Source organism: Vulpes vulpes, chromosome 5, assembly GCF_048418805.1.
Source record: "Vulpes vulpes isolate BD-2025 chromosome 5, VulVul3, whole genome shotgun sequence".
Taxonomy (NCBI): domain Eukaryota; kingdom Metazoa; phylum Chordata; class Mammalia; order Carnivora; family Canidae; genus Vulpes; species Vulpes vulpes.
Window position 1 is genome coordinate 117582612 of NC_132784.1, and position 27521 is coordinate 117610132.

The 27521-nt window shown below is 41.9% G+C and overlaps 1 protein-coding gene and 1 long non-coding RNA gene across 4 annotated transcripts in view; one reads left to right on the forward strand and one right to left on the reverse strand.

The window, feature by feature from the left end:
* Nucleotides 1-965: 965 nt before the first annotated feature.
* Nucleotides 966-16064, reverse strand: LOC112910182 (uncharacterized). Of its 3 annotated transcripts, none has more exons than XR_012001827.1 (5): nt 15944-16064; nt 12854-14874; nt 4302-4367; nt 1796-1950; nt 966-1119 (listed from the first exon to the last, which is right to left on the reverse strand). It is a non-coding gene; the product is annotated as an uncharacterized lncRNA (long non-coding RNA). The 3 variants fall into 3 exon arrangements; XR_012001828.1 differs by having other exon boundaries at nt 1796-1947; nt 4302-4414; XR_012001826.1 differs by having other exon boundaries at nt 4302-4414.
* The window catches only part of SEMA3E (semaphorin 3E), a 243235-nt gene continuing 231275 nt past the window's right edge, over nt 15562-27521 (forward strand). The window contains exon 1 of the mRNA XM_072759799.1: nt 15562-16032. Coding sequence (XP_072615900.1) covers nt 15918-16032 — 115 coding nt within the window. The 5' untranslated portion in view covers nt 15562-15917. The remainder of the gene's footprint in view (nt 16033-27521) is intronic.

A 27521-nucleotide genomic window follows, 5' to 3' on the forward strand; every position in this document is an offset into this window, starting at 1 on the left:
GCTCTCCCCGAGAGCTCGCTGCAAGCGCGGGGCAAGCCCGCGAAGTGCAAAGTGTGTCTCCCCGGAGTACTGCAAAGGCGGGGCCAGCGGGCCAGCGCGGGACGTGGGCGCCCCCGGAGGACTCCCGCGTGTGGGACGTGGGCGCCCCGGGAGGACCCCCGTGTGTGGGACATGGGTGCCCCGGGAGGACCCCCGCGTGGGACATGGGCGTCCGGGGAAGACCCCGCGTGGGACGTGGGCGCCCCAGGAGGACCCCCGCGCGTGGGACGTGGGCGCCCCGGGAGGACCCCCGCGTGGGACATGGGCGTCCGGGGAAGACCCCGCGTGGGACGTGGGCGCCCCGGGAGGACCCCCGCGTGGGAGGTGGGGCACCGGGAAGACCCCCCCGCGCGTGGGACGTGGGCGCCCTGGGAGGACCCCCCGTGCGTGGGACGTGGGCGCCCCGGGAGGACCCCCGCGTGGGAGGTGGGGCACCGGGAAGACCCCCCCGCGCGTGGGACGTGGGCGCCCCGGGAGGACCCCCGCGCGTGGGATGTGGGCGCCCCGGGAGGACCCCTCACGCGTGGGACATGGGCGCCCGGGGAAGACCCCGCGTGGGACGTGGGCGCCCCGAGAGGACCCCGCGGGCTCACAGCACTGCCGGGCCCCTGCGCACCGTGCTGGCGCACTCTCCCTCGCTCACCTCCAGGAAGCTGCAGACCTCGAATCCCCAAATGCTGAGACTCCAGGGGCTCTTCCGGGACTGGGCACAGCCTTCAGGGACACCCGGTAAGAACGAAGCCCGGGCAGCCTGGGGGCCCAGTGGTTGAGCGCCGCCTCCCGCCCAGGGCGTGACCCCGGGTCCCGGGATCGAGTCCCGAGTCCCGCGTTGGGCTCCCCGCAGGGGGCCTGCTTCTACCTCAGCCTGTGTCTCTGCCTCTCTTTCTCTCTCTGTGTCTCTCATGAATGAATAAAATCTTAAAAAAAAAAAAAAAAAAAGGAAGTAAAGACAGAAGAGGGCTGATGAATTGGAAGAATGTCAAAAGGCAAGTAACCTAAAGGTCCTGATGTGATGTATAGCGGGGGTTGCATACTTCAAACCACAGCCCAAGTCTGCTCCTGTTTTTGTAAAGCTTGAGGCTAAAAAAGAAAAAAAAAAAAAGGTTTTCATATTGTTAAATATTTTAAAATTATATTTCAAATGTTTGAATATATATTTCATTATATATATATAAATGTTCAAAATTTATATTTTGAGATATATAAAAACTGTAAGAAATTCAAGCTTCAGGATACAAAAATAAGTTTTAGGTTTGGAACACAGCCATGCCCATTTGTTTACATATCGTCTACAGGTGTTTTTGCACTATGATGGCAGAGCTGACTGGTTGTGACAGAGCGTCTGCCTACAAAACCTGAAATACTTGCTGTCTGGTCCCTGAGATAGAAATGGAAGGCTTAGGAGGATTAGAAATCAAAGGAGTGAGAAATTAGACTTGTGGTAGAGGAGTTTTGCTCAGAGGTTGGTTACAGAATTAATGCTTTTGGAAATAGAGGAAATTTATACTAAAAATGTCCAGACTGTATCCATGAGATTGAAACTAGAGAGAAGCTAATTATTGTTGATTAGGAGGTCAAGGAATTGAAAGTGTTGTTGGACAAATCTATTATTTGAATACTAAAATCATTTAGAACACACAAGATAGGTGCCATAGTCTTTGATGAAAGATTGGAGATAATTAAGAGGTGGTAGGAGAGTGGTTAGTTCAAAAGATTTAAGCTCCAAAATTACAGTTTTTTTAAAAGGAGTACTTGCCTTTGAGAAGGATGAGTATTGAACATGACACGCTCTGTGGCTGCTGTCTCCCTTCTCCTAGACCAGGGTGGTGGGAAACTCATAGTGTCCTTTTGTGGGGAGGAGAATATGAACTTTGAAGCTCTATTCTCAACAAAACAAGGTCTTGATAACTGCTGAAAGGAACAAAAGTTTATTTGTAGACAAAATCTTCATTATATCAGGAGTGCATGTTAGTGCCAAAAATAGTTTTAAGTGATGAACTTACTTATATTTAGCGCACAGCATGAATACTTAAGATGTTTTTATTTTTGGAAATTTCCTCTATACTAGGTTTTTCTTGAATGGATATATTCTAAAAAAGTTATGAATTCAAAAATTATGCCTACTATTTTCACTATTGTTAAAAGTGCTATATTAAGGTATAATTGGTGAACAACAAAACAAACATATTTAAGATGTATAATTTGATGATAACTTTTGACACGTACACATATACTCATGAAACCATCACTATAAATCAAGATAGTGAGCATATCCATCACCCCTAAAAGTCTTTATATTTAATCAGCTATTTCTGCTAATAATAAAATTTTACCTAATTTTAACTTGAAGTATCTGATATATTTCCTTTTACTCATTTGTTATTTCATTCTTCAGTAATGAGTAAATGAGTACATTGAGCCCAAGCTTTTAACAGTTATGCCCCATAAGCTAAGAGTAGACACATTATCAAAAATAAATATCATTATCCCAATGTATAGATAATAGATATTTTTAAAAATCTCCTGGTAAATCTATTTTTTATAAAGAAACAAATCCCTCAAATAAATTACTCTAAGGCATAGATTTTGTAAAATATTTTGCTCTGCAGATTTAATTAGCATAGTTTTCAAAGGCATTTTATACTCCTTTAAATTCTGACCTTGTTGAAAACGTGTTAAAGACTATTCCTATATTGATTGTAGGATATTCGCTCTCTTTTATTCTGAGAGGCTAGATTGTCTTTCTGCAAAGGTCTCATTCATTTCATTAATGGAAATGGAAAGGTATTGGGTTGCCTACTACCTGCATCTCTTCCACAACACACAGGAGGCATCCCCTATCTACAGCAATGCCTCTGAATATATAGAACATTAGGAATGACACAAGAGCCAAGTTATTTAAATCTTGAAAAATCAATTATCCTTTTTGTAATATTAGCTCCAGAAATACCTAGTAAGAGATAGTTCTTAAGAGGAAAAAAAATTTTAACCTATTGTTCAAATGGTAGCAATTTTTAAGAAAAACTAATGTATTTAGAGAACTTCATGCTAATCTTTTCATACCCCCCAAATTGAAATAGAACTTAAGTATTTTAACATGCTAATGTTAATATAGAAAATTCTAGAACTTTTTTATATTAAATCTTTTAATATAATTGTATCAATTTCGAAATACTTATTCTATTTAAGTGCATTCATTATATTTGTCTCCATTACATATGCTAGAAAATAATGCTCAGAAAAAGGTAATTAAGGGCACCCAGTTATGTAGGATTAAAGCAGAATTCAAAATATGCCTTTTTACCCTAAATACTGGTCTGAAAAAAAAATTGTTCCAAGTAAAAACATCACATCACAATAGATATTTGTAGATGATTGAAATATAAGACATTGGTGTTTAACATTATGTTTAATGTTTAATTTCTTAGTAATTACATCTTTTTAACTTTTTGACATGTAATAAAAATGTAGAGTTATTATGATACATGACTTGGATTTTTGAGGGAAAAACTTTATACAGAGAGGAAGTAGCAGGTGCAAAGGCTCTGAAATGGGAGTGTGCTCAGTCAGGCTGAGAGCTGTCAAAATAGTCCATGTGGTTTGAGTGGGGTGAGAGAGGAACGGTAGCTAAGATAGAAGACATAGCAGGGGCCCAATCAAGAAGAACCTCATAGCCCACTCAGGATTTGATTTTATTCTAATTGCTATGGCTTGGAAAGGCATTGGTGGGAAGAGAGCTAGACAGTTCCATTTGCTGAGATGGGGTGGTAGATTTATAGATTGAAAGGAGCAAAGAGCAAGTCAGAAATCAGAAGTTCTGTTTTGAATATGTTTATTAATCATCCAATGGACATATCTAGAAGGCCAGTCAATATCCAAATCTGTTTGAGGATAGTGAGGGGGTTGAGTTTTTGGATATGAATTTGGGATCCTCAGTACACAGATTTTATGGAAAGCCCTGGTCTTAGATGAGGTAGTAGAGTGTGTACCGGAAAGGGGTTCAACGGAAAAAGTAGAACTTTTAGGAGAGATATGCAGATTTGTTACAGGGATTTAACTCTACACATTTGTGGAAGCTTGTCAATAGGTAAGGCTGAGGTCTTCATGCCCGATGCTAGATTTTGAAGTGCATGGGGCAGGCAGAGAGAGGAAGGGTGTAGAGTGGAGGTTGGGGAGAGAACAACAAGCTGGGAACCCACAACTAAGAACTTGAATGGAGCAAAGACAGACTGAACTCAATGTCAGCTCTTGGTGCTTCTGACCTTCATGATGTGGGTTCCAGGAGAAGCCAAGCCCCTTGGTTGTGAAGAGAAACACATACACTTGACCTAGGAGACAGAAAAGCTGAAGGAGTTTCCTAGGAAGTTGGGAGTAGCTGCAAATGCAAATAATGTGTGTTACAAAATGATTGCTGTTTTTTTTTTTCCACCCTTAAAATTTCCCAGGAATTACCTGTTTGACCCCACCCAACTGGAAAGAGATAAGAAAGGGAATTCTGGGAAAGGTAGTTCAGTTTAGCCAAATCCATAAATTGCACACCACCACAGGAGGTGAATATAGATAGAGAAGAGATGAGGTGGTAGGTCCAAATCCTGTGGAACTCAAAAATTTAGAGATAAGAATTTGAGGGTTTCTAGAAAGTATCCTTAAATGCAAAGGGCATGTCCTTCCTCATTAATTCCTAACTACTTTTGGCTGCAAAAAGGATGTGTTGGCTGGACCCTGGACTCTGAGATGGAGGCCATCTATTGGGATGGATAAGCAATAAGATCAAAAGTGTTCATGTTAGTTATTCATTATTAGCTCATTGTACTGCTATGCAGTCTTGAACATACCCCTGGACTATGTTTATAAGAGAAGTCAGATTTGGGGATCCCTGGGTGGCGCAGCGGTTTGGCGCCTGCCTTTGGCCCAGGGCGCGATCCTGGAGACCCGGGATCGAATCCCACATCAGGCTCCCGGTGCATGGAGCCTGCTTCTCCCTCCGCCTGTGTCTCTGCCTCTCTCTCTCTCTCTGTGACTATCATAAATAAATAAAAAATTAAAAAAAAAAAAAAAAGAAAAACATCACCCTAAGGCATTTGACATATTCTGAAGGGTGCAATTGAAACACTTGGATAAGCAATCTTTCATTTAAAAAAAAAAAAAAAAAAAAAGAGAAGTCAGATTTGTCATATTTAAACCACTGTCATTTGGGGTTTTCTACCTGCAACAAAGCCTAATTCTAACATATGCAGTGGATTCAAGAGAAAATGAGGTGAACAGATTAAAGATATAGACAATATTTTGACAAAATTTAATTATAAATTGGAACTCAGAAATTGTTCTCTAGCTAGAAAGTAAGTGATGGTGGGGGAGATTTATTTTTATGATGAGAAATGTGGGCAGCCCGGGAGGCTCAGCGGTTTAGCGCCACCTTCAACCCAGGGTGTGATCCTGGGGACCCAGGATCGGGTCCCACGTCAGGCTTCCTGCATGGAGCCTGCTTCTCCCTCTCCCTATGTCTCTGCCTCTCTCTCTCTCTCTCTCTCTCTCTCTCTGTTTCTCTCATGAATAAATAAATAAAATCCTTAAAAAAATTTAAAGAAAATTATGATGGGAAATGTTACTACATTTTTTATAAGATTGGAGACTATCCAATAGAGAGGAATGATTTAATTCTTTTTTTTAAAATTTAAATTCAATTTGCCATCATATAGTATAACACCCAGTGCCCATTCCATCAAGTGCCCTCCTCAGTGCCCGTCACCCAGTCACCCCATCCCCCCTCCCACCTGCCCTTCTGCAACTCTTTGTTTCCCAGAGTTAGGTATCTCTCATGGTTTGTCTCCCTCTCTAATTTTTCCCACTCAGTTCGCCTCCTTTCCCTTATAAATCCCTTTCACTATTTCTTATAGAGAAATTATTTAATCCTATAGAAAAGAATTAAATTGATGTAAAGAATTATGAACTGAATAAATACAAATAACAGAAAATTCTAGAAAAAACATTTAGTTTACCTGAGTGCTTATTCAGAATGGGGAAAATTTTATTTGCATTATTCTCTTATTATATAGATATTAATACTGTTGTAGTTAAAAGCAACATTCTGGGAATTTAAGCAAATTAGCATAATTTTTAATCAGGTAATCAGGAAGAAATAGATGATATGTCACATCCTTAATTTAAAAATATTTTATTTATTTGAGAGAGAGAATGAAAGATGAGGGAGGAGCAGAGGTGGAGGGGAAAAAGGGGGGGAAGCACCCCAAGCGGACTCTACACACAGTGAGGAGCCCAAAGTGGGCTCAATTTCACAATCTGAGACGGTGACCCAAGCCAAAACCAAGAGTTGGATATTAACTGACTGTGCCACCCAGCCACCCCAGATAGGTCAGGTTCTTAATGCTGTAAAAATTACTCGATTGAAAATAATTGGTAAAGTAGACTTTTTATGTTTAAACTTATATCATATCACTCAAGGAATCTCTAATTCACTTTTCATTCCTATTTGCAACACGTTGTTGTTTCTTATATTTTAGTCCTGGATAAAGCTTATTAGACTTATTATAAGAACACAATGTACCAATTAGCTTTTCCTGCTTAGCTATTAAAATTTCATTTGAACTGTGACTCCACTTTTATACCTCTCCTTACAATGATAGGTGATCCATCTTCAGATCATTAAACGATTTTATTAAAATTCTCCTGCAATTAACTTTAGGCATAATTAATTTTAGGCATAGCTATATGCATATACACTAATTTATCCTTGGAAACATTCTAATTTCTTAGTCATATCTAATATAATTAGAAATATGCTTTCCGTTTAGATCTCCAGGGAAAGACAGATTGGTTTGTTTGTTCCATTCTTTGTTTTGGTCCACAAGTATAGTGAGGTTGGAGTTTAAAAGAGTTGATACTTTCTGTTAATATCTTTGCATAATTTATTACCTATTATACACAAAGGATTATATAAAGAAAAGATAGTTATATGCAATTATATTCCTCTCCCATAGTTATTGTAATGTTACAGATGCTTTAGGCATAAGATGCATAATCATAAAATCAGGTATGGTTAGAATTCTACAAACTATCACCTTTTTAACTGAGTTTGCTAAATTTCAATCAACATGTTTTAACAAGACATATTTTCCTATTTATTAATTTTGTTTCTCATATGTTTATGGTCATCTATTGAAAATTTAAAGCCTTTTCATAAATATTTTCTGAACAGAAGTGTTAATGTTCTTAAATGTTCTCCAAGGACATTTAAACTATTTTCCCTTAACTGGCAAGGCCCGTTTTATCAGTCATGAAAAGTGGCTACATAAAGTGGCCACATCATCGGATAAAGCACATTCTTTGTTTTGTAATAGGAAACCCATGGTGAGAAGGAACAGGTTTGTAAAGGAGTTTCGTTTACATATGAAAACTTGTAGTTCCAGTCTTGGCCTCCACATGGTGCTAGCGTTATGTCCTGGGAGATACCAAGCCCAACAACTACCTGGTAATGCAAAATAACCACTCATACTGACCATCAAAAATAATCACGGTAATGAAACACCTGATTCAACTAAAAAGGCACCATACCTGAAATTTTGCCCTATGTAAAATTTGGCTTGTGCACCGCAATAATTTTGCCAGGTCATTTGTGGAAATTACAGCGAAGCTAAATAAAAGCTGACATGAAATAATGAGTTTAGAGATTCTTGTTTCATCCTTGGGAACTCACCAATGGGTCCAACAGCACTTTTTCTTTTTATCTATGAATTGTTTTCTCTCTTCCGTAGATGGTTATTTGGAATAGTGTTGAGGAAAGGAAACCCTTGGAAAACAGACTTCGTAGGATTTCTGCCAGGTTTTTTTCTTCCGTCATTGTGATTCCTTTGAACTCTAAAATTCGCGTTCATAGCCAAAATCTGATTTATTTTGAATATTTTGATTTTCTGTCATATTCTTCCCAACTTTAAAGGTAGTGTTTTGTTTCCATTTATTTTAATGTGAAACAGGTATAATCATTGAGTTGATGGCAGCTTTATGTGATATACTTTATATCCATTTGCCAACTGTGTGACAATGGAAGATACTATAAAATATTATAAAATATTTGGCCTTTTTGCTCAGTTTCTTGCCAGCTGACTAATGGATAATTGCACTGGCTTTATCTAATTCCTTCCTTTTCTTTCATAATGGGACACAACTGTTTTCTTCACTTTAGGCTTACACATTGATCATTGAGCCAAGACAAAGTGAACGACTAAAGAAATTATTCAAATAATTGACAGAAACTGATTTGGTGTCTCTAAATATCTCAAGCCATATAGAGTGCATTTTATGACTTTTTTTCACACATTTGAATATTTACTCAAAAAATTACTCCATGCCAACTGGTTTGGTTACGGCTTTAGCAGTGGTAGTTTAAAACCAATGCAGAGTGCAGAGAAAATGAAAGTGGGCTCAAGACTTGAAATAAAGAAAATATTTTTAAAAACTATATTGAACTGCTATTATCACTTTCCTGGTGACTTCTTTCCCTTTTCTCCTTTTTTTTTTTTTTTTCCAAAAATTTAATTATTTATTCATGAGAGACACAGGCGGAGGGAGAAGCAGGCTCCCTCCAGGGAGCCTGATACAGAACTTGATCTCAGGACCCCGGGATCATGACCTGAGTAGAAAGCGGATGCTCAACCACTGAGCCACTCAGGACCCCCACCCCCACCCCCCGCCAGTTTCCTCCTTTTTGAAAAAAAGTAAATAGTCCAGAAACTGACCTTAAAAAATTAGATCACTTCTTGCCTGGAAGACAAAAAGTGTAAGTAGTCTTAAATTCTAGAATGAGATTAAAGATGCCAGTGGAGGGATAACTTCTTTAAGTAGTTTATGGCACTTATTATTGGTCTCATACTGAGTCCATTTCTTAAGTGGACTGAGTATAAAGTGTTGTCTTTGGTTTAGGTACATTAGTGGTAATGTCGTTTGAAAATGCTGGACTCTTTTGGACAAAATCATATAAACATCAGCAACCATTCATAAGTGATTTATTACCCTTAAATCCTTTCTTGGAAACGTTGTTCGTCTCCTGTAACTGTTACTAGAAATATGTGTGTGGGAATGCACATATATGTAAATATATTTCCACCAATATGAATAACTATTATTACTTGACAATTTTTTAAAAACAATTTTTTGTTGTACAACTACTATATTTTTCATTATAGAATAAAGATTATTAAAAAAAACTATTTGTTTAGGTCCTTTACAGATTTATTCTTTAATAATTTGGCCCACCGTGTTTAGCTCCAGAGTATTCCTGATTACCAAGGTAAGAAGACAAAGCTAACAGCCTGCAGAGGCGAGATCTAGTCAACTAAACAGGTCGCTAAAACTTGGGCAGCTGGACACTGTAACCTGAAGTGGAATGAAAGTGTGCTCCGCTACCTGCCACAACCTCAGACAGAGGGCTTTATCTGGCAGGTTCAGTCCCAGAGGCTGTTGTCCACTGAAGCACCAACTACTTTGAGTCTTTATTTCATTTCTTTTTAAGGATTCATTTATTTATTCATGAGAGACACAGATACACAGGCTGCCCCAATAAATACAATCTTTAAAAAATTAAATGAAATAGGGCAGCCCAGGTGGCTCAGTGGTTTAGCACCGCCTTCGGCCCAGGACGTGATCCTGGAGACCCAGGGATCAAGTCCCACATCGGGCTCCCTGCATGGAGCCTGCTTCTCCCTCTGCCTGTGACTCTGCCTCTCTCTTTCTCTCTCTGTGTCTCTCATGAATAAATAAATAAAATCTTAAAAAAAATAAAATGAAATAAAATAAAATAAAATAAAATAAAATAAAATAAAATAAAATAAAATAAAATAAAATAAAATGGTGGTTCTGTCACTTACCAGTGTTCCACCTCAGCAAGTTATTTGGCAGCTAGTCCCAGATTTTTCTTACAGGTAAATGACAATAAAAATGGTATCTATTGCAAGGGGCTATTATTTGGGTTCAACTGGATTTTATAGGAATGTGCCTTACAAGGTGCCTAGCATATATGGGACACAATAAATTAACATTATCATTACATTACATTTTATTATTATTTTTATCCCATTGATGGAATCAGTTTGAAGTGCAGTGTTAGATGTTGCAGACGCTAGTCATACATTACTAACAATTCACCATTGGCGCCAATAACTCACAAATATTCATTCCAACAGACATAAATCAATAAATTACAATATACTAAGGAAGTTTCTTTTTTTTTTTAAGGAAGTTTCTATTACATTTTTTATAGCAACTGGTTGGAGTGAGCTCTGCTTTTTTTAGGAATTCTCCATAACTCATAAGGAGGACTATAGGGAAGCCTCTCAGGACCTACAAATTAAATATTTTCAAGTTAATGCACAATAATTTTATTTTGCCATAAAGAGCACATGAGAGCCATCACTACACTTTGATTAAAATCAGTTAAAGCTGATACTTGACTTGCCATGTGTTTACTGCTTTTCTTCATGGCCAAGGGCCTAAAACAAAATTAGAGTAAGTCAGAAACAAGGAATTTGAAATTTTATAAAATATAATTTTTGTTTAAATTTTGAAGTTGTTTTGTCTTGTTTTAGAATACCTGGTCAAGGGATCCCTGGGTGGCGCAGTGGTTTGGCGCCTGCCTTTGGCCCAGGGCGCCATCCTGGAGACCCAGGATCGAATCCCACATCAGGCTCCCAGTGCATGGAGCCTGCTTCTCCTTCTGCCTATGTCTCTGCCTCTCTCTCTCTCTCTCTCTCTCTCTCTCTCTGTGACTATCATAAATAAATAAAAATTAAAAAAATTAAAAAAAAATAGAATACCTGGTCAAAATAGCAAAAAAGAAAAGCCACTCCATTGAATTGTTAGCTATCTAAATGATGACATGAGAATGACATCAACCAAACCTCTTCCAGGAAATGACTGGAATGGGTCCCGGATGAGTCTTATTGATGGGATAGACTCTTTGGAATATTCTTGACAACATACAAAAATAATTTGGTTCATTTTTTCTCATCGACTTGAATCACAGAATGTAGGAAACAGCCAATCCAGACTTCTGGGACTCTCGCAAGGTCTGCAGCATAAGGTATCTGCACTGACCAACCAGCAAATGCATCAGCAATGTTGGCCCGTAAAAGCCAGTAGTAATGATGGCAGCAGCTGCAGCCGTGGCAGGCCATATCAGTGGGACATTTGAGATGCTCCAGATAGCAGGGTTAGCAAGAGTAGAAGGAGGATTAGTGAACCTGAAATGCCATGACCACCCTAGAGAAAATTTACCTTTAGTTCCTAAAAGGATCATCATCATTGCTGTTGTGATACTTTGATGTATTAATGGTTTTAATCATAATGTTCTTAAACTGAATTCTGACTGTTCACCTATAAATACTGCTTATGACATCATTTTTGTGTACAGAGTTCAGTTGGAAAAGCTAAGGGCATATCCTGTTTTATCTAAGAGGGCCATAGGGATTTACTTTATTTCTTAGCCTGCGGTATCCACATCTCTTACTGGCTATATTAGTAAGCTCTTTTTATTTTTTTCAAGGGTTTTATTTATTTATTCATGAAAAACAGAGAAGAGGCAGAGACACAGGCAGAGGGAGAAACAGGTGGGAAGCCTGATGTGGGACTCGATCCCAGGACCCCGGGGTCACGACCTGAGCCAAAGGCTGACGCTCAAGTGCTGAGCCCCCCAGGCGCCCCATTTATTAGTTAAGTCCTGCTAAGGTAAACCTTAGTGGCAGAGAGCAAGGAAAGGAGTAGCAGTGCCTCACTGATGCCGTGTTTGTCCCAGCGCACATTTCCCAGAGCGCAGGAGGTGCAGTTTGTGCATCTAGAGGCTGTGCCCTGCTGTGGAGGCCACACAGAGGACACGGCTTTGGTCCCTGTTCATGTGAAGACTGCTGCGGGCCTGGGGAAGCTTCCAGGGCAGCTGTCCCCAGTGTGATGATTCAATAATCCAAGATGCTTCCGTCTTACAGTTTCACCGTTTCAGTGTAAGATCTTCTCCTTTAGTGCAAAAAAAAAAAAAAAAAAAAAAGGAGACAGAAGAATTGCATCGGGAGCATCCCACTGCCTCAGCGCAGATGTGGCACATTTACTTGGCGGTCACAAGTTGCCAAATGGCTTCACGTAAGTGCCAAGGGGTTGGGAAACCCAGTCTCTCGCATACACCTCCTATCTTCCTGGGTAGGAAGGAAAGAAAGAAGGTATATTGCCCCAGGGGCATTAGTACTGCCTCCCATAGTATGGGAGATAACTTGAAGCTGTGCAGAGACAAACTTTTACAAATTTTGTTAGGTTTCATGTGTGTTTGAAAAACATAGGCAGCATATCAAGCCCATGAGGTAATGATTTCATTTTATATGAGTTTAAGCTAAATTTTAATTGCAAACACTATGCGATTGTGATAAAAAAAAATGATGAGAGCAGCGAACAGATGTCTAATGTTTTAACAACACTGACCTAAAGGAACCATTGTAAAAGTCAAATTTTAGTATGTACGACTTTAGGCAAGCTGGGACTATCAGGTGGGGCCCAGGAATGTGTTCTTTTAGCAAATACCCTGTGTGATTGAGCAGCAGAGTGTCTGGGACCACATACTGGGAAGGATTATTTCAGAGGCCAGTTGCTCTTCTGCTATTAAGTGGAGAACCAGTGACAGGAGCCACCAAGGGGGAGCCTGGAAATTCTGATGAGTACTCCGTTTCCCCCACCCTCTCCCTTCCCCCTCACCACCACGGTGTGACCCTAGCAACAAAGGGTTAAGGTTTGGGAATGAAACACCGGGCCTGGCAAGCGATACCTTCAGAATTGGCATTTCCCATAGTGCCTGGGTGGCTGGCTCTGTTTGGCTGGTTAAGCGTCTGGCTCTGCTTTGGCTCAGGTTGTGATCTCATGGGTGGTGAGACAGGCCTCTGGGTTGGGGTCCTAGCTCAGTGAGGAGTCTGCTGGAAGATTCACTCTCTCTCTGCCCCTCTCCCCACTTGTGTGCACTCTCTCTTTTTCTTTTCTCTTTAAAAGAAAGAAGTCTTTTTTTAAAAAAAATAAAGAACTGCCATTTCTCTTCTTACCTGGCTTTCCGTGTTGTCCGTATTCAAACTGGCAGTTTAGCTCCTCTCAAATTAAAGCTAATAGCACCAATAGATACTGTTGCTAGTCCCAAAGCTCTTTAGTTCACTGAAGCTATTCATTTAGCACTGGTGGCAGGTCAGTCTTGTTATTTAATTTTTTTTTTCCTGTTGCCATGTTTCCAAGGGTACCTAGAAATCTCTTCCAGGAAGAGTGACTTGTCATGATGTTCTTGGTTTGCATGTGATTTACTCTTAAAACCTGTCTTGTTTGTATGATAAATTATGTGGTGACACTGCTCCTGAGGGTTCTTGTGATTTTATTTCATGATGCAAATGACTGATTTCGGTGTCCGAGGCTCTTCATTCCATTGATAGTGGCTAAAAACACATGGGGGCAGCTGAGACTATGGTCATTTATGGATGTTCAGAATTTTTAATAATTTTGTTTTTTCCTTTCGGCCTCGTCTTTAGATCATACACTAGAGAGGAAGATAGGAGGACATACAGAGGAGCTAAAGGGGTGAGCAGTGAGGTTGCTGACCGAAGGATAAACCAAAGCACATTTTGAGAAACCAGAGGAGCTCATTAATCTGGTGTATCCGTCACCGTGCGCTAACCTGACCTGACGGGTGACACGTAACACTGAAGATGAATCTCGCTATCTGGCTTGTACGTACATAACTGACATGCGTGACATTTATTGTCTCATAGACATTAATGGTATGAATTTCGTATCCTAATGAAATGGCTGTAACGTCTTACACGGCCTCATGTCCCTACTAGAGTTAGAACAGGCGCTGCACAATCTTAAGTGGAATTTCAGTTGTTTGAGACCAGCCATATATTTGTATTAAAAGTTATATGCGCTACATTTACTTTTCCTGGAATCCTACCATTAGATAACACATATAAAAGCTGCTATTTACTTTCTAGTTACTTCAATTCTGAAAGAGAGTCAGAGGATTCCAAAGGTACAGCATATCACACTTGGAGCAACCTTTAGGTCTGTAGCTCATCAGACTGGCTTTTAAAATATGCAAGTGCCTACAGAGACCACCCCAGGTTAAAAGTCTCTAAATACTTCATGTTACTCTACTGTTAAATAATGTTTAGAGTTTGTTATCTTTTGTAGCCCTTGGAAATCTAATTATTTATAATATCCAGTGACATTTACATTTTACTAAAATATACTCTGCTTGTAATAGAGCATATCATGCCTAGGAAAATGGGTAGATAATGCCTGGCTCTACATTTGCTTATATATAATGCAAAATATCAGTGTAACCTGCATTATCTTTTCATTATAATCAAACGATCTTAAACACATACTTCTCAAGAAGTGGCCTTAACAGTACCATTTAAAAACAATAAGGAAAGTTATAGCTGAAATCATTTGTTTGCCATTTAGCTCCCAACCATCAAATCAAATACCTATTCCAGTTTATTGGTAACTTAAAATAGTGACATTCATTTCCATGCCGACGGGCTACAGAGTGTTTGGTTTAGTTTTTGAGATTGATTGAAAGTAGATTGTAAAGTTGACCTACTGTGTTAAGCTTATTTACACAAACATAGTGTCTTGGAAAATAAATTCCGAGAGTGCACAGCAGGAGAATTTCACATCCCAAATCTTCCAATACCTGCTTTCCTGGGATCTGTCACATAGAGACCCTCCACTTTTCCGTTGGTACCTTTCCCAGGAGGAAATCACTTCAAAATGTATTCTTAAACTGGGGCTGAAATTCATGACTTGCTAAAACAAACAAAAAAAAAAAAAAGAAGAAGAAGCATTTGCTTTTAATTGGTTTGAAGGACTTGCCTAAGTAGAATAATTTTTTAGTACTAACACATTTATGAAACAATCACAGGTGAATTTTTTTTTCAGGCTCTTGTAACGTAGTTTTCTTCCAAGAGGTGAAAACAGCATTTCTAAGATGTTATTTTTTTTCCCCAAAGGTCATCAAGGCGAAAAAAAATACGATTTCCGTGGAAACTGCAAAAAATCAACTTGGGTGCTGGATGGTGACAAATGGATGATTTAGACTGCATTTAGGTAAAGTGAATGATTTAGAAACGACTAAAATGAATTCAAGGGCTAATCCTGGGGAGTGAGCGTTTAAAAGCCCTCCCCGCCCCGGGCCCCCGCGTCCGCCCCCCGCGTCCCCCCCCTCGTCCCCCCCCCGGGCCCCCCGCGCGGCGCACGTGGGCTCGGCCCCGCCTGAACTTCGCGGGTGCGCACGCCCCCCGCCCCCCGCCCCGCCCCTCCCCCCGCCCCCGCCCTCCGCGTCCCCGCCCCCCGCGCCCACCACCCCCGGGCCCCCGTGGGCCCCGCCTGAAGTTCGCGGGTGCGCCCCCCGCCCGTCCCCGCCCCTCCCCGCGCCCCCCTCCCCGCCCCCCGCGCCCCGGGCACGGCCCTTCCGGGCGCCGCTCGGCGGGGGCAGGTGGGGAGCGGCGGGCCGTGGGCGCCCAGCCCCGCGGAGGGCAGCGCGTGTGCTCCGGGGCCGGTTCCGAGGGAAGCGCTTGCGCGAGCGACTCGAGGAGCAGCGAGCCCGGGGCCGCGCGGACGGGACGCGGCCGCAGCCCCCCATGGCCCCCCGCCCCCCGCCGCCGCCCGGCCGCCCGCAGCCCGGGGGCTCTGCGCCGCGCAGCCCGGCCTGGCGCGTGGCCCGGGGCGGCCGTGCCCCCTGCTGACCGCGCCCGCGCCCCGCACCCCCGCGCCCCCCGCGCCCCCCGTGCGCCCCCTGCGCTCCCCGCACCCCCCGCGCCCCCCCGCGCACCCCGCACCCCGCCCGCGGCATGGCCCGGGCCGCCAGCCTGCTCACCTGGCTCCTGTGCGGGCACCTCCTGCAGCCGCGGCCGGGAGGACACGCGACCGGCGCCGCGCACCCGCGCCTCCGGCTGTCACAGAAAGGTAGGCGGCCCCCGCGCCCTGCCCCGGACGCGGCCCCGGGACGCCCCAGGCCCGAGCGCCGCCCCGCGCCCGCCCGCGGCCCCGCGCACACGGCGGGCGGGAGGAGCGCGCCCCTGCCCCGCGCCCCGCGCCCCGCGCCCCGCGCCCCGGGACGGCAGGTCCTGCGGGCCGAGACGGAGCCGGTCCCCCGGTCCTCCCTCCGGACCCCCCGGCCCCCCGGGACCGCAGGTCCTGCCGCCGGAGAGCCGGTCCCCCCGGTGCCCCCGTCCCCCCTCGGGTCCCCCCGGTGCCCGCGCCCCGAGACGGCAGGTCGGGCGGACGGAGAGCCCGAGAGCCGGTCCCCTCCCCCCGGTCCCCGCCGCCCCTTGCCCCGGGACGGCAGGTCCCGCCGCGGGAGAGCCGGTCCCCCGGTGCCCCCGGTCCTCCCGCCGGTGCCCCCGGTCCCCCGGTCCTCCCCCCGGTCCCCCCGGTGCCCCCGGTCCCCCCCCCGGTCCCCCCGGTCCTCCCCTCCGTCCTCCCCCCGGTGTCCCCCGTCCTCCCCCCCGGGGCCGCGGCCGGGCGCGGGGCAGGTGCAGGGCGCCCCGCGCGGACGAGCCCGGGCAGCCCGAGGGCCGCCGACCACGTGCGCACCTGGACGCCGCGGGGCGAGCGCCGGGCACCGGGGCAGTGGGCTTGCGGCGCGCAGCCCGCCCTGGGGTGACAGGAGGGGACACGGAGCGAGAGGGCAACCCGCGACCGTCGTCACCCTGGAACCAAAATGACGAGCGACTCACAGAAATTAGGTTTTTAGTTGAACCGGTCATTAGGATTCTTTCATGTCCGGAGAAAAAGATAGGCAGAGTCTATTAGCAGTGCCCGTAAGCTGGTTTATATCGATTAAAGCATTAAGGTACCGTTCGCTGGCATCTCTTCTTTTAATGTAAATTCATACTGCTTCACTGAAGATCTGTCAGAAAGTGCTTAAATATTTTATTCTGCAGCCATGTCTTGGAAAGCAGCATTTGGTCATAAATAAGTTATGAAAAGATAGCTTTTGCATCAGGACCAGTAAAAGCCAGTGGAGAATAGGTTTGGGGATTCTTCCTGTAAACAAACAAACAAACAAACAAAACCCACGCGTACAGAGAAAGGGACTGCTGACCTAGAAGTGATTTGGAATAGATTATCCAGACAGAAGTATTTATTATCACCAATCACTGAGACAGACATCAGTTGCAAGAATTCCCTGAGAACCTTGTCTTAATTGTGTGAGCTGTAAAATTGTGCCCATGGTAGAAAGAACAGAAACCTGTGTTTCTGAAGCATAGATGCAGTCTTTACCAGAAAGAAAAACAAAACGGGAAGCCTCACTTGTACATGACATGATGGATCATTTTTTGGTTTTGTCGGACAATTATCAGTTGGTTTTGACTATGGAAATTTTTCGTTTTCAGATGAGTTAAAAATCTATGAATACTTTCTTCATTTAAATAGATTTCCTATAGCTTTCTGCAGGAGGTAAGTTTAAGACACACGGACACCAAATTTGTAAGAATTTGAGAGTACATAGCATCAGCACAGATCTTTGGAATTGGGAAGATGCATCGTGGTATGTATCAAAATGCATATTTCTAAGAAGTCTGATCAAATATATCAAAATGTAAAAATTTGGTGGGATGAGTTATGGACAAAAAGGCATGGCAGAAAAAGAACATAAGAGATGGACCGTTTTCCTTCTGTAGACAAGTGGATCAGCTGCCAGCTTTGGCCAGCTACCATTCTACCCGGTATTGAACGGTTATACTAAATCATTAGGGTACTTGTTTTCAGTGGTTCCATATTAGGGTATTTTCCAAGATATCTCTTTTTAGTGTTTCATGAGAGAGTTTGTGATTCGGTCAGAGCAGCCCAAAACTTCTCTAATGCATCTAAGTGCCATGCACAGTACTATCATCAGACTTAGCCTTCACTGCATCCCTCTTTTCTTCCCATTACATCTCTCCTAAAGATGTGGGTTTATGCGTTGTGTTAAACCACGTGGGAGTAGAACTGCTGGTCTTTGTGTGTACACTGGACTGAAAACTACCACAAAAGATTTCCCTTTGGGTTTTCTAAACCTTTTAATTTAATGGCCCTGGCTGAAATGCTGGGTGTCGTGCTTCTATAGAAAGGCAGCGTATAGCTACCTGAAAATAGACTGTTCTCACTTGTGCAAGCTAGCCAGCTAGCAAAGTCAGCCGGGAGATCACACCAGCGATGCAGCCCGACGCAGCAAAGGCCTGCCTGCCGCAGGTGCCTCAGTGAGAGCAGAAGCCCCATCAGCCCGCCATACATTGTCCCTGTTTACAATGTACACTCTGGACTTCAGTGGACTTTTGAGCGGTATCCAAAGACTAGGGGGAAAATATTTCAGAGCATGATCTTTTGCTATCTTAAATGATGCCAGATATGGTAACATTTTGGTAATGGGTCAAGTTAGTTGATTGATAGTATGAATGAGTACATGGTCCTTCAAAATCAGGAGCACTGGGCAGCCCGGGTGGCTCAGCGGTTTAGCGCCGCCTTCCGGCCAGGGTGTGATCCTGGAGTCCCGGGATCGAGTCCCACATGGGGCTCCCTGCGTGGAGCCTGCTTCTCCTTCTGCCTGTGTCTCTGCCTCTCTCCCTCTCTGCATGTCTCATGAATAAATAAATAAAATCCTTAAAAAAAAATCAGGAGCACTGGATATAAATAATGTAACACCTCTGAACTGCTGCCTAACCCTCAGCAGGTAATCCAGTAGGCTCCCTGGAGGTGGTCTCCTCTGTTATCAAGATGGCACTTGAGACCACAAGCCTAGTGTCTCTTCCCAAAAGGGAAGCAGAAGTTTCAGTGTCAAATACAAAGTTTGAGCTAAATTATATAAAAATACCCATGGCTTGCTCTCTTCACTCTTCTCCATCCTTCTCTATGTCTGCAAGTGGCATGTTCTAAAAAGAGAGTTTAAGAGGAGGAGAGACCATTAGAGCTAAAAGGGGAAAAAAGACCTAGAAAAGAGAGACAAGGTAGAAAGCTGGTATCAGATATAGATCATCTTCTTGCTTATTTCTCACTGCCTTCCGTCTGCAGCGGGGTAATGCTGAACTCCTCCCTCTTTTGACTGAATATCTGCTCCGTTCCAATGTTAGGCAAATATGCTGAGAGCAAGCCAAGCGGATAAAGCTATGAGATACTTACTCTTGTTGAGGCAATGCATGTATCTTTTAATGTATTTTATAGGTATAAGACAAATTGGGTTAACAGATTAAAAAAAAAATAGGAAGATGCTGTCCTGCCTTGTAAGACTTTTCAGTCAAGATTTGAGTTGACATTAATGGCACCAGGGAAGTACTTAAGGGTTTATGAACAGTTAGGGATTATAGCCAACTTTGGAGCCAGTACCCTACAGAGGATAATGTTGGTGTCATTAACTAAAGTTGATAATATTCTACCCAAGTATTTCCTTGAAAAATAGCCATGATCCTTATGACAGAGATGAAGGAAAGCGAGAATAAAGGGAGTAGTGTCGTACTACATTCAGCCACTTCGCCCTGTTGATGGTCTGTTCTCTCCTTACCTCTCACCATCCTGCATTAATAAGGTTACAGGGAAGGCAAAAATAACCCTCCTGATAATGGAGTTCAAAGAAAAAAAAAAAAAAAGCAAATGAGCAAGGCCTCTTGTCAAAGAAGAAATCCCAATGTACATGGAAAACCCCAGAAATTCAGTCAAGGGAGTTTGGCAGATGAGGTAGGTAATCAAAGGCCCAATTAAGAATGACAATCACAGAAGCCAAGGAGAATGGCTCTGTAATCAGAGGATGTTGGTGGAGAGATAGTGAAGTAAAGGCATAATTATGGCAGAAGAACATTCCTAAAATATATTGACATTATGGATGTAGATTTGAGTACTGAATATCTATCTATCTATCTATCTATCTATCTATCTATCTATCATCTATCTATCTATATAAAAAGTAGGATAAAGAGTATTAGTCTCTCTGTATTTAGATATGACCAATGAAGAACAGATTTGTCATAGTTCAGAGAGGTCAGAGAGGTCAGGGTTTAGAGTCTGAGGTCTCCACTCCAGTTCTAGCCCTTCCACTTACACTAATGGTAATTATGCCTCAGTTTCCTTAATTTGAGAATAGGGATAGTAACGGTGGGTGCTTTCCCCGTATATCTTCCTGGCTTTTTGAGAGAATCAAATGAAACAACAAAACTGAAAGTACTTTATAACCTAAAAGTTATTTTATTACTGTTTCCTAAAGACTGACATAAATTGAGAACATTAAATGGAAACATGTCCTAAAGAGAAAAAGTTTTTGAGACTGGCATGAGTTTGGATATCAGTAATGCTAGGATAATGTTAATATAGAAGACAGAAGAAGTTGGTCTTAATTAGCATAAAATGTATGGTTTATCCTGACAGGTGGCATTCATTCCAAATCCCATCTCCCATACCTCTGGCTTCTAGGTATAATAATGTAGAAGATAATCACATCACCTGTGCATTTTTCCAAGATTCATGGCCAGTAGTTTTGCTTTAGTAGTGTGTGTATCAATTAATTACATATATTCACTTTATACCACACCCTTCATATTTTTTCCCCAATTTTTATGAAAGAAAATTGAGATAGAATTGTAGAAGAACGCAATAAGAACTGAAAGTTTTAAATGATCATCCTGGAAGCTGTGATATTTATTTCATACCCAGAGCAAATAAAAAAAAAGGGACAGTGACTGAGCCAGTTTTTCCTGACCCAGCTCATAGCTCAGCCAGTCACTCGGTATTATCAATAGTGACATTAGTCACACATCCCTGCGTAGTTAATAAATAAAAACTGGTCATAAGGCATGATTCATGAAGAAAGTAGTTAAATAGGACCCAGGAGTAAACACAAACCTTCATGCCAGGTCTCCATCAGGGAGAGTCAGTGAGAATTATGTGGTGGATTTATTAAGAAACAGTTTATATTAAATTAAAAACACTGGGTAAGATGAAAGGAATTCCAGTCTGTTTTGTTGAGTTTAGTTTACTGAGAATATACTTTCTGTAGAGGAAGCCCATGTAAGGATTTTGGATGGTGCTGTCCTTCGTACTTTTATATTTGTTAGAGACAAATACTGCCCACATGTCACAGAAGTGCATAGGGGTATACTGAAGTCCCTGACTGAATAGGAATTATTTCGTCCTTATCTGGATTTTGGGTGTTACACTGGGAAAACTCTTGGCCTTTAGTATAGTGGATAGGATGAGGGCAGGTCAGAACCAGCCAAAGCAGCAAATGGAATTTATAAATGAATTGGGCCAATTTTAGACTGAAAAATAATTTAGCTGCATAAAACCATTTCTTATAAGGAGAGTGTCCTGTATATAATATAGAACAATACTTGTTCGTGGCTATTAAATATATGGAGTAGTGTTGTCTCCGTAGAATATTCTTTCAAAAATTTATAGCCCTCTTATTACTTTGCTTTCTATGTCAGATTTGTCATGTAGCCTGAGGTGATTTCATGGAGGGAGTCTCTCTGGGATGAGATCAACTTGGTGGCCTCAGTTCTATGACCACATGATGAAGAACCAAACATCAAATTGGTCATTGCTGGTAGAAATTACTGTTAGCCATTTACAGATTCGGTTTTATTTCTCCAAAGATATCTACCAGAATCGTTGTTGGGAGTTCTTACTGGGGGAGCATGCAAAGATTTACTCCTTTATCTTTGTGTGTAACACTCTTCTGTGGTTTAGTAGAGGAATTTAGTCTGCAGGAATCCAGAAATGGCACTTTGCATGCATGCATGCCCCTTTATCCATAGCCACCGTAGTGTTAAAGTGGTCTCGTAAGGTCAGCCTCAGAGACTTGAAAATAAAACAAAAGGAAATCACACCATTAAAACATTTTCCAAAAGGTGCAGAGTAAAGATTTAGATTATTTTCTTAGTTTCAGTAAGCAGGGCTAAATGTTGGTCATAGCCTCTTAGCACAACCTTGGAATACTACATAAACTATACAAAGGACAGTGGTTATTTTAATAGTGATTTTTTCTCAGCATGGTTTTAAATAACATTTGAAGCATAAGAGAAACTATCAATGTCATTAGTTATTTCTTGGACTTAAGCATTATTCTTTGTACTCGTGGTAAGGATGAGAATGACAAGACTGAATATTTTATAGGCTGGATTTGCTGGACTATGAATGAAAAGGATGTATGAATGCCACATTGGAACCTAGTGTTATGGTCTCTGATATTGACAGAACATTTTCTTGCAAAGAATGTGCTGATTTCAAGGACAGAAGTGTCTGGAATTGATGGCTTGACCTCAAATATATAGCCCTGGTGATGGCCAAGGCAACTGATGACTCAAGAAATTCTCCGCCTCCCTCAGTACTAATGCCTGAGCCACTACATGGCTCTATTGCCCTCGTAATGTTGCCTCTGCAAGTATTGAAAAGGGAAAGAGAAACCCATGACTTGCCTCATTTCTGGGGCTTAGAAATGTATCTCCATTTCTCTTGCTGGTGACTAACCCCTCAGCCCTTATTGCTCTCTGTGCAAGGACTTAGCTCATGGCCTCGGCACAGTACACGAAGAAGGATAGCGTGGGCCACGTATTACAAAACACTCTCACATTCTGTTTTCATTGGCCTAAAACTCTAGACTTTGGATGAGGCATGCTGGATGTGAATCTTGCCTTTGGCTATGCTATCCCGAGGTCCTTATCTTTTCTGATTATGAATTTTCCTATCTGTAAAATGGAGTAATAGGTAATTGCAGTAGCCTGAAGGAATTGCACAAGAGAATGCAAATTAGTGTGGCAAATGCTTGAGCACAGGAAGCTTCACAGAGGTTATTCAGTAAATCAGAAGAAGTTCAGAGAGCATTCGTCTATCCTGGTTCCCTTTTTTAATTCTAAAAGCCATCATGAGTTAATGATTAACTTCTGACTTAAAATAAGGGAGAATCCTTAATCGTTTAATTTTTGACTTGAACACAAAGATTTCCGTTCATGAAATCCAGCTCTCGTTGGGGTGGGTGACTGGATGGAAGAAGGGATATCGGCGTCTCTCATGTTTGTTAATCACTGTAGAATTACTGTTTTTTGATATTATAAGGAATTAAATTATCCTTAATTGGAAAGTTGGAACTTAAAGAAAGAGGACAGTTGAAACTTCACCTGATGGCACCTTGGTGACAGCAGACCAAAGCCACAGAACAAACTTAAGTTACTGACAAAGGTCACTGTAGACCTCGCTTTGTAAAGCACTTAGAACTAATATCACTAAGAGCACTTTTAACACCGTCAAAAGTTAAACAAAAGTGTCCTATAGGCAGCTATCAGCCTGGCAGGTATTGCTTGTGCTGAAAGCGAAAGAAAGCTTTCCATTCTCCCTTCTCCTGGACAAACAGGTAAGGCAGCTGGTGGAGGGCCCGATTCCTGACCTCTTGGAGGTGTTCAGTAATGCTCATTGAGTGGGTTATAAAGAAAACAAAATGATGCAGAGCCGTGTTTTTAAAAGGAGAGTCTGATGGGGGGTGGGGTGAGGAGTACCAAGGAAACGAAAGAATCCTGAAGAACTCTATGGCTCTGTTGGTAAGACCTGCATTAGGAGAAGGCCAGGGCTCTCTCTCCCTGTTGCCCTCCATTCCTCCCAGGGCTGAACTGTAGGGAAGCAGCAGAGCCTCCAGGCATCCTCCGGATGTGTTAGCCAGATTTGTGCATTTATTATCAAATCGTGGTGGTGGTGGTGTGATGGTGATGGTGGTTCTCCTCCTCCTCCTCTTCCTTCTTCTTGTTCGTCTTTGTCGTCGTCTTCTTCTTCTTCTTCTTCTTCTTCTTCTTCTTCTTCTTCTTCTTCTTCACTTTTTCTTCTCAGTTTACCTTTTGCTGCATTTGTCTTCCTGGGTGATCACTACACACTCCTCCCATTTTTTCTCTTATCAGTTCATTCTTTGATCACCCCCACTGTGCTGCTCTCACCCCTCCCCTTCTTTTCCTCCTCCTCTGCCTTTTTTCAAAGATAGATTATTTTTACTTCTCTCCTATCTTAGGCCAAAAATGATTAAAAACATTCTTAGTGAATGGTGTATATCTACTGGTCCTCAATTTACCTTCAACCTTTGTTTCACTTTTGTGATCTAATTCAATGAAGAGAAAGGCAGCATCTTTGAATTAAGAAAAGTTTAATTACACTCATTAGGCATTCAGAACTTGTTGAAATTCATGACATAGGAAATAATAAAAAATGAAGACAAACAGCTTACTAGCCACCTGGAAAACGTGTCCTCTTTGTCTAGCCTGTGTTTCTAGTGGGCAACTGATGCTGCCAAGGCAGGCCCCTTGTGACTGTGCCTGTGGGGCTGGACTGGGAAGGAATCATGGTGCTCAACAGGAGGGGATATGCCTGCCTTCTGCTCTCTGGCTACCCTTGGGTTAAGTGTAAGCTAGAATATTCTTTATATAAGCCTATCTATTTCTAGGCTATTTGGGTTCCTTTTCTCTGAGTTATAAGTTTTAATTCATTGAAACCAGAATAGAAAGAGGGTTTTTGTTCCCAGGATAGAGCAGAGGAGCAGCACCCCTATGGATAAGTCTCGGTGGTGATGTCAGGTAGCCAGACTAACTCCAGAACCAGAAAAGAACAGCAGTGAAGAAAATGAGGATGAATGAGGGGGAGAGTAGAGGTCAGCTAGGGACACTGAGCTTTTCCTTTGTGACCAGTTCCCTCCCAGGAGATGATGGAAAATGAGGAGGGCTTTAAATTCAAAGCTCAAGATTCACTGTGAAACTAAAGCCAAAGAGGAAATGTGCTGACAGCGTTGCATATGGCCATTCATGCCTCCTGACTGCTTTTTTCCTAACCCTAAGTCCAAAAGTTTATTATGGACCATGTGATTTTTAAGATCCTTTCCAATTCTAGAATTGTAGAACTCTTTTCCTCCCCTTCCTAGACCTCCCAGTGTGTATAATTTCTCCACAATACTTTCTAAAATTTTTATTAGGAAACAGTATGTTCTAGTGGAAAGAGTAAGGATGGACTCACAATTTTGAAATCCTGGGTTTGAACCTACAGTACATATATCCAATTTGATGCCACGTTATTCTTGCTAAATCATTGAACTTCTGAGGCTTACTTTTCCCGCAATTACAAAGGACTAATGCACACTGTCTATCTCATAATATTATTGTAGGAAACTTAAATGTATCATAGAAAGGTGTATTGTGTTGTAATGGCTTATAATATTCCCTAGTTTTTGTAATTGCCTTTAAACATTTTAAGATTTTTGAGAAGAGTAATTTTATTTTGTTAATTAGTTTATTTTGGGGGTAAGACTTGTGAATAGAATAAAATGACATACTCAGATCATTCTTAAAGCCAGTAATTAAAGTGTTTAGTATGTATTGAATAAAAACAAAACTAACTTTTTATTGTTTTTGTTGGCTTCTCTGTTGTCAGAGAGACAAAATTATAAAGGCTTGCTTAGCTTTTTTAAGAGGTAGAGCTGCTGCTGAAAAATTCACCTGACGGAAGGCTCAGTTGAATTTCGATGAATTTACTTGGGATTTCCTTTTGTTCCTTTTCTGAACTAGAGTCCCAGAGGAGATAGGCACTGGGGTGCTATGCAGAGTGTCAGAGACTGGCAACATCAGCCACCCCTGGGAGCTTCTGCATCAATAATTCTGGTGCATCGGAAGCTGTGTTTTAAGAAGCCCTTACAGGTGACTCAGTGCACACTCCGCTGGAGTGGGAGAAACACTTGGTGGCCCAGGTGGGATGACCTACAAGGGAGCCTCACTTTCACATTACTTTTTCATTGTTTTTTTTTTCCTGTTAGGTCCATCACTTATGTTAAAGGTGTCATTTATTCAAATTTCCAAATCACACCCCTGGTCCTGGTAAATATACTTAAATTCTTAAGTATGTTATACCACTCTCTATTTTTTTTACTATATATATATATATATATATATATATATATATATATATATATATTTTATATATATAAAATATAAATTAAATCTATTATGAATGATTATTGATGATATAAATTGTGACACATCATGGTATCACTGAATTCAGATGAGAAAAACATCTAATACTAGTGAACTGTAGAAAAGCATTTTGTAAGATTCCAGAATTCCAGAACTCCATCCCTCAAGGAAACGTTTTCTTAGGCTAAAGATATTTGATCCACTTCATTTTTTGTTATATTTCCTGATCTTTCCCCTCAGGGATTCAGAAGCTTCTGTATCTTTCTAAGAAATATTCATTCAGTCATTCACATATTTGATGACTACCTGTTGAGCTCCTTCCAAGCTTCAGATATTGACTGTCATGCTACGGATTTCAGAATAAAAAACACAGTTTTGTAATGTGATGCATTTCCTGGTTGGGATCCTGGAACCACAATAGTTAAAAACTTAAGGAAATTGAATAAAGTGTGAGTTTTAGTTAATAATAACAGATCAGTATTGGTTTATTAATTGTGGCAAGTGTACCATACTAATGTAAGCTGTTAATGGGGGAAATTGGGTGTAGGTATATGGGAATTCTCTGCACTATTTTTACAACTTTTCTGTATACCTGAAACTATTCTAAAATAAGAAGTTTATTAAAACACACACACACACACATACACACACACAGCCCCTCTATTCAGACACTATTCCTGAGTATCTTAAGGGTCACTTTTAAGAAGAGACAAGTCATGATGGAGCAGGATTTTTTTTCTACTGAAAGTTAACACAAAAAACTTATGGAAGGCTGGGGTTGGAAGAAGGAACCAGAGCACAGTCTTGGAGAAATAAGTAAGAGGAGTCTGGGCAAGAAACAAGGAACATATCATCTATGTCTGATCCTGTCTTGCCAACATTCCTGCTGCCCTCCCACCACCATCCCATTGCATATGATGTACTGTGTCCTCCTAGAAACCCCGTTACCCTTGGATATCTGAGTTCTGTGTTCATAGCTTTCCCACACACAATGCTCTGTGTTCATACTCAATTAAATTGCTCCTATTTCTCTACGACTTTAAGCAGTTCTCACTTTTAGCATGAGGAAGAGAATTAATAGAAACTCACAAGTAAATTTTGAAAATTTTAAAGGCAATTTATTATTTTATTGTTTGAATCCTTGAAAGCTAGTGCACTTTGGATATTTAATAAATTTATTTCATCATTTGCATTTAATGTATAGAATGTAATTGTTATGTTTACTCACATTAATGTTGCCAACCTGACTTCTTTTGTTGGATGCCACATCTGTATAGGTTCCTAAGACACATGGCACACAGTAAGATGGTAGGTCTTGACAGGGAGCATTCAGAAGTCAGGACAGTGGATGAGAATACTTCTCCTCTGCCTCTGCTCCAAAACATCAGGCCCTACTTTGGCTTCAGGTCTTCTATTTTGAAAACTTGGAAGAGAAATCCAGAACTGCTTTAAAATTTTTCAGGAAATATCTGTTTATTATTGGAAGGTAGAGTT